The sequence below is a fragment of the Phyllobates terribilis genome, unplaced genomic scaffold (genome assembly GCF_046119375.1).
Source record: "Phyllobates terribilis strain yellow unplaced genomic scaffold, ASM4611937v1 Scaffold_12__6_contigs__length_324123572, whole genome shotgun sequence".
Classification (NCBI taxonomy): domain Eukaryota; kingdom Metazoa; phylum Chordata; class Amphibia; order Anura; family Dendrobatidae; genus Phyllobates; species Phyllobates terribilis.
Genome location: NW_027362772.1, coordinates 198469358 through 198481935, shown reverse-complemented (window position 1 = coordinate 198481935; position 12578 = coordinate 198469358). Strand labels below are relative to the sequence as shown.

The window sequence follows — 12578 nt, the reverse complement described above, 5'->3', positions numbered from 1 at the left end:
ACATTTTTTTTTTTGGTGCTTTACAAAAATATTACAAACTTATAGTGACGGGGTCATCCAATAACAATCAAATGTCTATGGGCAGGAAGTTAGAGTTAGTTCAAAGGCAGCAACTAGATTATTAAAAGGGATGGAAGGCCTCTCATATGTTGAGAAGTTGGAAAAGTTGGGCTCGTTTAGCTTAAAAAAAAAAGACTCCTCAGGGGAGATCTCATTTCTATACATAAATACATGTATGGTCAATACAAAGTACTGGAACATGACTTATTCCTTCCAAAGACCATACTAAGGACCAAGGGGCAGTCATTACTTATGAAGGAAAAGCGATCCTGGCAGATAAATAGGAAAGCGTTCTTTACAGTCAGAGCAGTCAGACTGTGGAATGCCGACCACGAGAGGTAGTGATGGCCGACACTAACAGCATTTATAAATGGCTGGATGGTTTTCTAACAAAAAATGGCATTGTGGGTTATAAATAATCTAGTGAAAGAGAATGTATAACTGGTGGAGACAGGTTGTAATTGATGGACCTAAGTCTTTTTTTCAACCTATATAACTATGTAACTATGTTGAGCATGGAAGCGCGGTGCTCACTGCATAGTACAGTTTTACATATGTTTTAATTAATAATTATAAAAGCCTCATCCTAGCAGTAAAGTATTAGTACAGGAAAAAAGTTGACAATGCAGAATAGAAGTGAAGTCTCCAATGCCTGCCTGTATCTGGATTATTTTGTCTGCCTTATGGAATTGTCTGAAGCATTTTATTGCACACAGAGCACTCCTCTGGATCTGATCGACACAGGAAAGAGTCTGAAAGTGCAGACCGAAAAACCCCATCTTGTGAGTCTTGGCAGTGGGAGGCTGAGCACCGCCATCACTCTGCTGCCTCTGGAAGAAGGTACCGTGTGCAAATACTTAGTACAATCCAACTACAATCATATTTATCTTTTCTGCAACGTTTCTGTGAATGAACTTTAATTATAGATTAGCATTGTAGAATTGCTTCCCCATGGATAAATATGGATAGTTTTTCTCACTAAATACATTGCACATTCCTATACTATTATACAGTCATGGCCGAAAATGTTGGCACCCTTGAAATTGTTCCAGAAAATAAAGTTTTTCTTCCAGAAAATTAATGCAATTACACATGTTTTGTTATACACATGTTTATCTCCTTTGTGTGTATTGGAACAACACAAAAAAAACAGAGAAAAAAAGGCAAATTGGACATAATTTCACACAAACCCACCAAAAAGGGGCCGGACAAAATTGTTGGCACCTTTCCAAAATTGTGGGTTAACAAGCTTGTTTCAAGCATGTGATGCTCTCTTAAACTCACCTGTGGCAAGTACCAGGTGTGGTCAATATGAAAATCACACCTGAAACCAGATAAAAAGGGAAAAGTTGACACAATCTTTGCATTTTGTGTGTCTGTGTGTGCCACACTAAGCATGGAGAACAGAAAGAGGAAAGGAGAACTGTCTGAGGACTTGAGAATCAAAATTGATGAAAAATGACTAGACAAGACAGTAGAAAATTAATAACCACTATTGTATCATAAGATCTATACTAAAGTTCCCAAATACAGATATGAACCCATAAATAACTCATCAAAACTTATGCTGATAGAAAATAACCAAAAAACCATGAACATAAATAAATATAATTTTATTAATTACTATACACAAAAACGTAAAACAGAAAAAAGTAAAAACACCCCATAAAACCCAAAAAAAGACAGTGTGGCCAATAGTAAATCACATCATGTTAAAAGACTATGATGAATAACCGACATAATAACTTAGTCAATAAACAAAAGGGGGGAAGGGGAATGTGTAAAAAGCTGCACAAAGTGACAAGTATAATCAGGGAACCAAAGACATGATTATATGAAAAGATAACATAATAATCAAGATAAAACTTTTAATTCATAGAATGACTCTACACAAAAACTCCAAATAATAAATAAGTATAAATAGCAATAAATTAACACAAGGGACAGTAGTGCAATGACACCCATACCCACAAGCAAACTCCATTGTAAATACTCCATTTAACAAACCACACTGCCACTACACCGACGCGCGTTTTGAGTTATCTTCGTCATGGGGTCTTCCGTTTTTGTGTATTGCAATTAATAAAATTATATTTATTTATGCTTATGATTTTTTGGTTATTTTCTATTAGCATAAGTTTTGATGAGTTATTTAAAGATTCATGGCAATAGAAAGGCAGGAGAGGCAGTTTTCTCAGATGCCGTATTTCTCATTTTTATGGCTAGCTTTACGTGTCACATGTGTAGATGATAAGACATGTTTACTTCCAGTATTTGAGGTTATTTTGCTCTTCCTAACCTTTTTTTTTTCTTACAACAGGAAGGACCACTTTGGGTCATGCATCCAAAGATATTTTCCTAAGGGGCCCAGGTATTGCAGCTGAGCACTGCTTTATTGAGAATATCCATGGCACTCTGACTCTTCATCCATGTGGGAATCCCTGTGCTATCGATGGACTTCCAATAACTCAACCTACTCGTCTGACACAAGGTACAACATCAGGCCAATACCATCTGTAACAAACTATGGTTTAATTAACTAGAGCTCCAAATTCTGATAAGAAAGCCCTTGTTACAGCTCAGACCCATGTTACCAGCTGACAATGACATCTGGCTGCTATGTAATGACTGACCTTCTCCTTCTTCAGTCTAACCGCGCTTTCCTATACAGAAGAGCAGACTGCACAGTGTTCTGCTCCACAATGGGAGCCAATGGGCAGCATGTGACACTATGCCTATATACATGGCTTCCTACCTGCGGTATACGTCAAGGATCATGAATATCATATACTTTACATGTAATAAAAATAACCAAAGTGAACAGAGCCTAAAGGTGGTTGGACGAGCGCCTGTTCATCCTACAACTGTTACTTTAGGTTCCCCCATACACATGCACGTTCTGTTTGGTCTAGCCGGGTTGTATTTTTAAAGGGGTTGTTCTTTAGGATAGATCATCAGTATCAGAACAGTGGGGATATGACACATGACACCCCAAGGATCAGCTGCTTGCAACCCCTGCTGTGGCCGCACGCAGTGTACAGATCGCAGACAGCCCAGTTTCAGAGACTGTTCTGCCGCTAAGCTCCCATCCACAGCAATCAAAACTGACCTGCAGTACCTGATAATGGCCACTACACAGTGTATGGAGCTGTGCTGATTCGGCCCTATACACTGTGTAAATCTGACTGTAGAGGGTGCTGAAAACTGCTGATCCGTGGTGGTGCTGGTTGTCAGACCCCCACCAATTTGATATTGACAAGTCATCAATGTATAACGTATGTCATGGATTACCCCCTTATTGGAGAGCCTGTGTGTGTATGTGGGGGAGGTGGGGGGATAAGCTTCTGCCTAATATCTTTAATGGCAGTTTATAGCCCCTTGAATCCAATTGAAAGTCAGCATGTTGATCCTTTTTCCCCCCAATATCATGTGTCAGGGGAGACTCTGGGTCCCCATGCATATAAGGAAACCAACATTGGCCTCTCCCCCTATCAACAATTATAGTGTTATATCTTTGGGCCGAGTTCTAGTAAGAGATCACACACACTGTATGGACCTATAGTAAGGCGCCCATAGACATCTCTGGGGCCACACTCTCCTTCTGATTGATTTTGTATATTGCATGTATGCCTTTTGCCATTTTCCATCTGATGGGGTATCATGGAGATATAGTTTTCTATAGTTATTGCACCTAGTGTAGGATATCTGTATGTATTGCACCATACTAAGGCATTATTATAGGAGCAAACCCATAGGGACTACATGTGGCATCTGCAAGGATTCATGTACACATCTCTTCCAATGGTTGTCCAGGACATTAACTGAATGGGAGATCACGTGCAGTACTGAGAAGTGGCCACTAAGCAATGTATGGCGCTGGTGTGTCCCTCCCACCCCGTACATCACTTAATTCCATCTGTTGCCACTGCAGTATTCCTCTTATTGGTGGGGGTGCCTTGTGTCGGAACTCACCGATCTCATATTGATGACCTACCCTGCAGATAGAAGTCATCAATTGTTAAAGGGGTTATCTAGGCTTGGGGCGCACTCTATGCGACTGCAGACTTGTGAATCCTCACAACCGGTGCCGGGAGCAGGCTATCATGTGACAGCAAGTATGTGATTTACATACTTCTGGCCACATTCCAACTAGTTGTGTCCGGCCTCACTTAGTACACTTGCACTGAATGAGGCTGAGCACATCTAGCTGGCATGTGATCACATGTATGCAAATCATGTATGTGCGCACTGTGAGGATTCATAAGTCTGCAGGTACATAGAGTGACAGCAGACTTGTACCCTGAGTCCCAACAACCACCTTAAAAGTAATGAAAACCATCCACTTTTTTGTTACCACCTAATAGTTGATGGAAACATTTTAATTTTTTTTAGACTCATGAAAATGGATGTGTGCCTAGAATAGATGGTTACATATGTTTATATGTCTTATCTCTATGGGAATGTTATGACAAGAATACCTTTGCTGTGATCTCACCAGGAAAGTCATCATCGAAATTATGCAGAGCAAAGTATTAGCTAGTCTGGACTATTATCAAGACATTGTTTGGTGTGAACGGAAACAAAACATTCAGTCTCTATGTACTTGTATGGAAAGAACTGCCACAAAAAATGCAGGGATTGTGGCCTCTTAGACATTTATGACACATCTGCACCTTATGCCATGAATGTCTTAGAATCATAGAATCATAGAATCATAGAATGGTAGAGTTGGAAGGGACCTCCTGGGTCATCTGGTCCAACCCCCTGCTCAAAGCAGGATTCACTAGATCATCTCAGACAGATGTCTGTCCAGCCTCTGTTTGAAGACGTCCATTGAAGGGGAACTCACCACCTCTCGTGGCAGCCTGTTCCACTCATTAATCACCCTAACTGTCAAAAAGTTTTTTCTAATATCTAATCTGTGTCTCCTCCCATTTAGTTTCATCCCATTGCTTCTAGTCTTTCCTTGTGCAAATGAGAATAAAGATGATCCTTCTACAATGTGACAGCCCTTGACATATTTGTAGACAGCTATTAAGTCTCCTCTCAGTCTTCTTTTTTGCAAGCTAAACATTCCCAAATCCTGCAACCGTTCCTCATAGGACATGGTTTGCAGACCAGTCACTATTCTGGTCGCTCTTCTCTGAACTTGCTCCAGTTTGTCTATGTCTTTTTTAAAATGTGGTGCCCAAAACTGTACACAGTATTCCAGATGAGGTCTGACCAAAGAGGAGTAAAGACCGATAATGACTTCACGTGATCTAGACTGTATGCTTCTGTTAATACATCCCAGAATTGTATTTGCCTTTTTTGCTGCTGCATCACACTGTTGACTCATGTTCAGTCTATGATCTATTAGTATACCTAAGTCTTTTTCACATGTACTGTTGCTTAGCTCTATTCCTCCCATTCTGTATATGCTTTTTTCATTTTTATTGCCCAGATGTAGTACTTTGCATTTTTCCCTGTTAAAAACCATTCTGTTGGTTGCTGCCCACTGCTCCAGTTTATTTAGGTCTTTTTGAATCCTCTCTCTCTCTTCTCTAGTATTAGCTATCCCTCCTAGCTTTGTGTCATCAGCAAATTTAATCAGTTTACCCTCAATTCCTTCATCTAAATCATTGATAAAGATGTTGAACAATACAGGTCCCAGGACGGAGCCCTGTGGTACCCCACTTGAGACATTCATCCAGCTGGATGTGAAGCCATTTACAACCACCCTTTGAGTCCGATCACTAAGCCAGTTATGAATCCACCTAACAGTTGCCTTACAGCAGTGTGCCCCTTATCCATCTGTAGAGCTGGGCCCCGTCAGGAGCTGCCTGGAATGGTAAGGGGCCCGGGCTCCGCATGTGCTGCTCTTTCCATTCACTTGAATGGGAGCTCAGGAAATTGGTGGTGATGCTTCCGAGCTTAATGTATGTAGGTTATACAAATGCCTAAAAAGACATTTCAATATGTTTGCTTAGGAAAGCACTTCCAAGATGTAGTGACATGTTCAGGAGATTGTGGTATTAGTTTAAAAATGTATGTGCAAAAGATAAACTGGAGGTCAGTGTATTGTAATTCACAACTTGCAATACTACATTGTGCATTATAAGCCTCCGCGTTGGTTTTTCTGAACTGCAGCAAGCACTGCCAAATGCAACTGTATGTGTCTATGTGCTTTATGCACAGTATGGCGGATGGTTATTCTTCTCGATCTTCTCGATTTCCACAATCCTGGAACAAGCTGGGCTCTGCAGCGTCTACACCCTGGCCGGACATGTGGTCAGGATGCCAGACAGCTGATTGCCTAAACAACTGCTGTACGGAGAACTGTGTCAGGGAAAGCGAGCAGTCGGGGGGGGGGGGGGGGGGGCACGAGAAACATGACAATGACTTCCTGAAAGCATCACTCAAAATCCTGGAGGTCGACATAAATGCATGGGAGAAGCTTTCGCCAGACCACCAGCATGGCGAGGCAGGATCACCTCAGGAGCTTGTGCAGCTGAAGATAGGAGAGGCAAAATGAAAGCGAGCTGTGCGCAAGACACAAGAGGTATCTACTGTCCTACATCTACCTACTTATGTCCCGTATGTGGGCGAGCCTTCAGGGCCCAGATTGCCCTATTCAGTCACCTCCGGACCCACAGCCACTGATCCTCCTCTTAACCCTGAAGTCATGCACTTACTTCTTCAAATATGAAGGACGAACAACAACATCACTTACTGGGCTTCATGCTGTAGTTTTGATAACTACTTTAAATGCCAGCCCTTCTAATAAAGAGCTCAGCCAGAGGGTTCGCTCATACGAGCATATAATACGGCTGAGTGCTATCCAATGTTTTATCGCATGACACTTGGACCAATGTTGTACTGTGGGGCCAATTGTTGGTGGGAAGCTGCCAATCATTGGTGGGTGGTAGGAAGCTGGCAATCGTTGGTGGGTGGTAGGAAGCTGGCAATCGGTGGTGGGTGGTAGGAAGCTGGCAATAGTTGGTGGGTGGTAGGAAGCTGGCAATCGTTGGTGGGTGGTAGGAAGCTCCCAATAGTTGGTGGGTGGTAGGACGCTTCCAATCGTTGGTGGGTGGTAGGAAGCTGGCAATCGTTGGTGGGTGGTAGGAAGCTGGCAATCGTTGGTGGGTGGTAGGAAGCTGGCAATCGTTGGTGGGTGGTAGGAAGCTGGCAATAGTTGGTGGGTGGTAGGAAGCTTCCAATCGTTGGTGGGTGGTAGGAAGCTGCCAATCGTTGGTTGGTGGTAGGAAGCTGACAATCGGTGGGTTGTTGGAAGCTGACAAATCATTGGTGGGTCGTAGGAAACTACCAATCGTTGGTGGGTGGTAGGAAGCTGACAATCGTTGGTGGGTGGTAGGAAGCTGCCAAATCATTGGTGGGTGGTAGGAAACTGACAATCGTTGGTGGGTGGTAGGAAGCGGCCAATCGTTCGTGGGTGGTAGGAAGTGGCCAATTGTTGGTGGGTGGTAGGATGCGGCCAATCGTTGGTGGGTGGTAGGAAACGGCCAATCGTTGGTGAGTGGTAGGAAGCTGCCAATCATTGGAGGGTGGTAAGAAGCTGCCAATTGTTGGTGGGTGGTAGGAAGCTGCCAATCGTTGGTGGGTGGTAGGAAGCTGGCAATCGTTGGTCGGTGGTAGAAAGCTGCCAATCTTTGGAGGGTGGTAGGAAGCTGCCAATCATTGGTGGGTGGTAGTAATCTTCCAATCGATGGTGGGTGGTAAGAAGCTGCCAATCGTTGGTGGGTGATAGGAAGCTGGCAATCGTTGGTGGGTGGTAGGAAGATGCCAATCGTTGGTGGGTGGTAGGAAGCTGCCAATCGTTGGTGGGTGGTAGGAAGCTGCCAATCGTTGGTGGGTGGTAGGAAGCTGCCAATCAATGGTGGGTGGTAGGAAGCTGCCAATCAATGGTGAGTGGTAGGAAGCTGCCAATTGTTGGTGGCTGGTGGGGATAAGCAAAGCTCATGAGTATGGAGGACTACATAGCAGGGGCTCATTACTAAGAGGACTAACAGAGCTGTAGCAGATAAATCAGGGCTCTATCAAAACTTCAGTAAGCCCCCGAGTAACACAGTGCTGGAATCAGGATCTATGCCCCTACTTCTTGCTCTCTGTATTTTGGCTGATTGGCATCTACTGCACTAATGAAATATCCACATGGTCTTATAATTGGGAAACCAGCAGAGCAAGCCATGGCACTTACATACAGGGCACAGTTTTCGGGGAGGCCCTAGATGGAGAAGATGTGGGAACGTTTTTTTCAGTGGATAGTTTACTATTAGTTGCTGGTCATTTGATGAGTCTGTTATAGTAATGGAAGCTGTCACATTAGTTTGAAGCCACCACAGCAGCGGCGGGCCACGTGAGGGAAGCTGTGGCCAGTCCAGCATTTCCACAAATGAGCATCTCTGTGTTTGGGCTCATAGATAGGAGTCCCAAGTGGCCAACCCCCTTTCTATGATGTCTATACTGTGTATAGTACAGACCAAAAGTTTGGACTCACCTTCTCATTTAAAGATTTTTCTGTATTTTCATGACTATGAAAATTGTACATTCACACTGAAGACATCAAAACTATGAATTAACACATGTGGAATTATATACTTAACAAAAAAGTGTGAAACAACAGAAAATATGTCTTATATTCTAGGTTCTTCAAAGTAGCCACCTTTTGCTTTGATGACTGCTTTGCACACTCTTGGCATTCTCTTGATGAGCTTCAAGAGGTAGTCACCGGAAATGGTCTTCCAACAATCCTGAAGGAGTTCCCAGAAATGCTTAGCACTTGTTGGCCTTTTTGCCTTCACTCTGCGGTCCAGCTCACCCCAAACCATCTCGATTGGGTTCAGGTCTGGTGACTGTGGAGGCCAGGTCATCTGGCTTAGCACCCCATCACTCTCCTTCTTGGTCAAATAGCCCTTACACAGCCTGGAGGTGTGTTTGGGGTCATTGTCCTGTTGAAAAATAAATGATGGTCCAACTAAACGCAAACCGGATGGAATAGCATGCCGCTGCAAGATGCTGTGGTAGCTATGCTGGTTCAGTATGCCTTCAATTTTGAATAAATCCCCAACAGTGTCACCAGCAAAGCACTCCCACACCATCACACCTCCTCCTCCATGCTTCACGGTGGGAACCAGGCATGTAGAGTCCATTCGTTCACCTTTTCTGCGTCGCACAAAGACACGGTGGTTGGAACCAAAGATCTCAAATTTGGACTCATCAGACCAAAGCACAGATTTCCACTGGTCTAATGTCCATTCCTTGTGTTCTTTAGCCCAAACAAGTCTCTTCTGCTTGTTGCCTGTCCTTAGCAGTGGTTTCCTAGCAGCTATTTTACCATGAAGACCTGCTGCACAAAGTCTCCTCTTAACAGTTGTTGTAGAGATGTGTCTGCAGCTAGAACTCTGTGTGGCATTGACCTGGTCTCTAATCTGAGCTGCTGTTAACCTGCGATTTCTGAGGCTGGTGACTCGGATAAACTTATCCTCAGAAGCAGAGGTGACTCTTGGTCTTCCTTTCCTGGGGCGGTCCTCATGTGAGCCAGCTTCTTTGTAGCGCTTGATGGTTTTTGCAACTGCACTTGGGGACACTTTCAAAGTTTTCCCAATTTTTTGCACTGACTGACCTTCATTTCTTAAAGTAATGATGGCCACTCGCTTTTCTTTACTTAGCTCCTTTTTTCTTGTCATAATACAAATTCTAGCAGTCTATTCAGTAGGACTATCAGCTGTGTATCCACCAGACTTCTGCACAACACAACTGATGGTCCCAACCCCATTTATAAGGCAAGAAATCCCACTTATTAAACCTGACAGGGCACACCTGTGAAGTGAAAACCATTTCCGGTGACTACCTCTTGAAGCTCATCAAGAGAATGCCAAGACTGTGCAAAGCAGTCATCAAAGCAAAAGGTGGCTACTTTGAAGAACCTAGAATATAAGACATATTTTCAGTTGTTTCACACTTTTTTGTTAAGTATATAATTCCACATGTGTTAATTCATAGTTTTGATGCCTTCAGTGTGAATGTACAATTTTCATAGTCATGAAAATGTAGAAAAATCTTTAATTGAGAAGGTGTGTCCAAACTTTTGGTCTGTACTGTATATATTCAGCAAATCCACAGAAATCCATAAGTCTAACATTACTGTCTCATTTGGTTTTACAAAACAAAACAAAAACCTGAACATCTCTTTTGGAGTCTGCTAGCCCGTCTACAGGCCTAATTTGCATCTTGGCCAACATGATCTCCAGTAAACCCCAGCCACCATAGTCTAGAGTGTCTCCATACAATGCTAGGAGAAGACCCTGTAAGACAATGGTGCTGATGTCTGGTCTTCACGCTGCCACCCCCTGCTTAATATTGTGAATTGGAGGGAGACATCAGGTCACAATTAACCCATCTGTCTTCTTTTATCATGATAATTGTACTTTAATATATGGATGAAAGTGGAACTGTAATGCTCCGGATTGGTGGGCAGACTGGCAGAAGCGAATCAAACGGAAAAAAGCTCTGGCATTTTAGAAAAACATTATGGTAAAGTTAAATCTCAAAGTGCAGATTATAATAAAAAAGAGCATGTTTTGGGAATAAGTCTGAGCTCACAGGGTAATAGAGATTACTCCGAACAGAAGAGAAACAAGCAGAGCTCCTCATTTTGTCTACATGTGAGTGGCCACAACTAACGGTGATACTCTGATGTATAGATATGTGGACCAGCAGCCGGGGATCGCCACCAACACGAGGCACTCAGGCTTATAGTCACACTGATACAGATCAGTTACTACAAAAATGGCTCAACATGAAATAAAAAAAGTGAGCTCCGGCACTTAGCGTAGAAATGTTGCGATATATATGATGTATGTGATGCATTTTGGGGTCTAAACCCTTCCTTGAGTAAAAACAGAGAAAAAACACATAATTGAATGTTTAAACATGGAAATTTGGCACCAGAACAATATTAGGTTTACATTGTAGTGACATCCTCAACAGTCCATAGTAGATAGTGGTCACAGTTACACATGAAACACTCACATTCTCACAATAAGCTAAAGCAATCCACTTATATCACAAGGACAATATATTAATAATGTCGCAGCATCAGGAAGGATAATACATCAACTCGTCGTCAGAGTCTGATAGAGGAATGAGATGTGCTGCCATACTTTGGTACACATGCGCTCTGGATTTGGTGCACGTCTCAAGGCTCACGAAAGAGATGATGTCTGCATATTTCTGAAGCTAAATGCCCCAGAATTGTGTTGTAATTTGTAACAAATAACCGTCTTCATGACTTGCACTATACTTGTACTGTGTTTTAGATCCTTTCTTTGCCTTGTCCAGTAAGTTGACGTGGCCAAAATTGTGGATCACATTTATAGAACAAAGTAAGCCAACTATTAGGTGGCGTAAACTTAAGTCCCCCCATACACAGTAGATAGCTGTCACCTGAACAATGGCCGGCAGGTATCTCACTTGACTCTCCTATACACAGGGGCACTGACTCTGCAGAGAACACTCACTCTGCCGAGAACTCACTCTGCTGAGAACACTCACTCTGTCGAGCACTCACTCTACCGAGCACTCACTCTGCTGAGAACACTCACTCTGCCGAGCACTCACTCTGCTGAGAACACTCACTCTGCCGAGCACTCACTCTACCGAGCACTCACTCTGCTGAGAACACTCACTCTGCCGAGCACTCACTCTGCTGACAACACTCACTCTGCTGACAACATGCACTCTGCTGAGCACTCACTCTGCTGAGAACACTCACTCTGCCGAGCACTCACTCTGCTGAGAACACTCACTCTGCCGAGCACTCACTCTGCTGACAACACTCACTCTGCTGACAACATGCACTCTGCTGAGCACTCACTCTGCTGAGAACACTCACTCTGCCGAGCACTCACTCTGCTGAGAACACTCACTCTGCCGAGCACTCACTCTACCGAGCATTCACTCTGCTGAGAACACTCACTCTGCCAAGCACTCACTCTGCTGACAACACTCACTCTGCTAAGAACACTCACTCTGCCGAGCACTCACTCTGCTGAGAACACTCACTCTGCCGAGCACTCACTCTACCGAGCACTCACTCTGCTGAGAACACTCACTCTACCGAGCACTCACTCTGCTGAGAACACTCACTCTGCCGAGCACTCACTCTGCTGACAACACTCACTCTGCTGACAACACTCACTCTGCCGAGCACTCACTCTGCTGAGAACACTTACTCTGCCGAGCACTCACTCTGCTGAGAACACTTACTCTGCTGAGCACTCACTCTGCTGAGAGCACTCACTCTGACGAGCACTCCTGTGTTCTCTATTAGAGAGCCGATGTTAGACATCTCTGGTTGCGGCTTATCTTATGGAGAATAAAAGAATCAGCAGGTGGTCCACAATCGGACATGTCAGATACTTCTGATCCCCGACATTACCTGTCAGGGAAGAGTCGGGAGCAGATTCGGCTGACATTAGTCTAATGTATGTGGGAGCTTTTAAACTAGACAGTCTTAA

General features: G+C 43.6%; 1 protein-coding gene across 14 annotated transcripts in view; it reads left to right on the top strand.

Moving 5' to 3' along the window:
• PHLDB1 (pleckstrin homology like domain family B member 1) overlaps positions 1-12578 on the top strand; it is a 181609-nt gene that overhangs the window by 62780 nt on the left and 106251 nt on the right. For all 14 annotated transcript variants that reach the window (XM_073656591.1, XM_073656589.1, XM_073656592.1 and 11 more), the window contains 2 exons: positions 777-900; positions 2381-2551. In XM_073656591.1, the coding sequence (XP_073512692.1) occupies positions 777-900; positions 2381-2551 (295 nt within the window). The remainder of the gene's footprint in view (positions 1-776; positions 901-2380; positions 2552-12578) is intronic.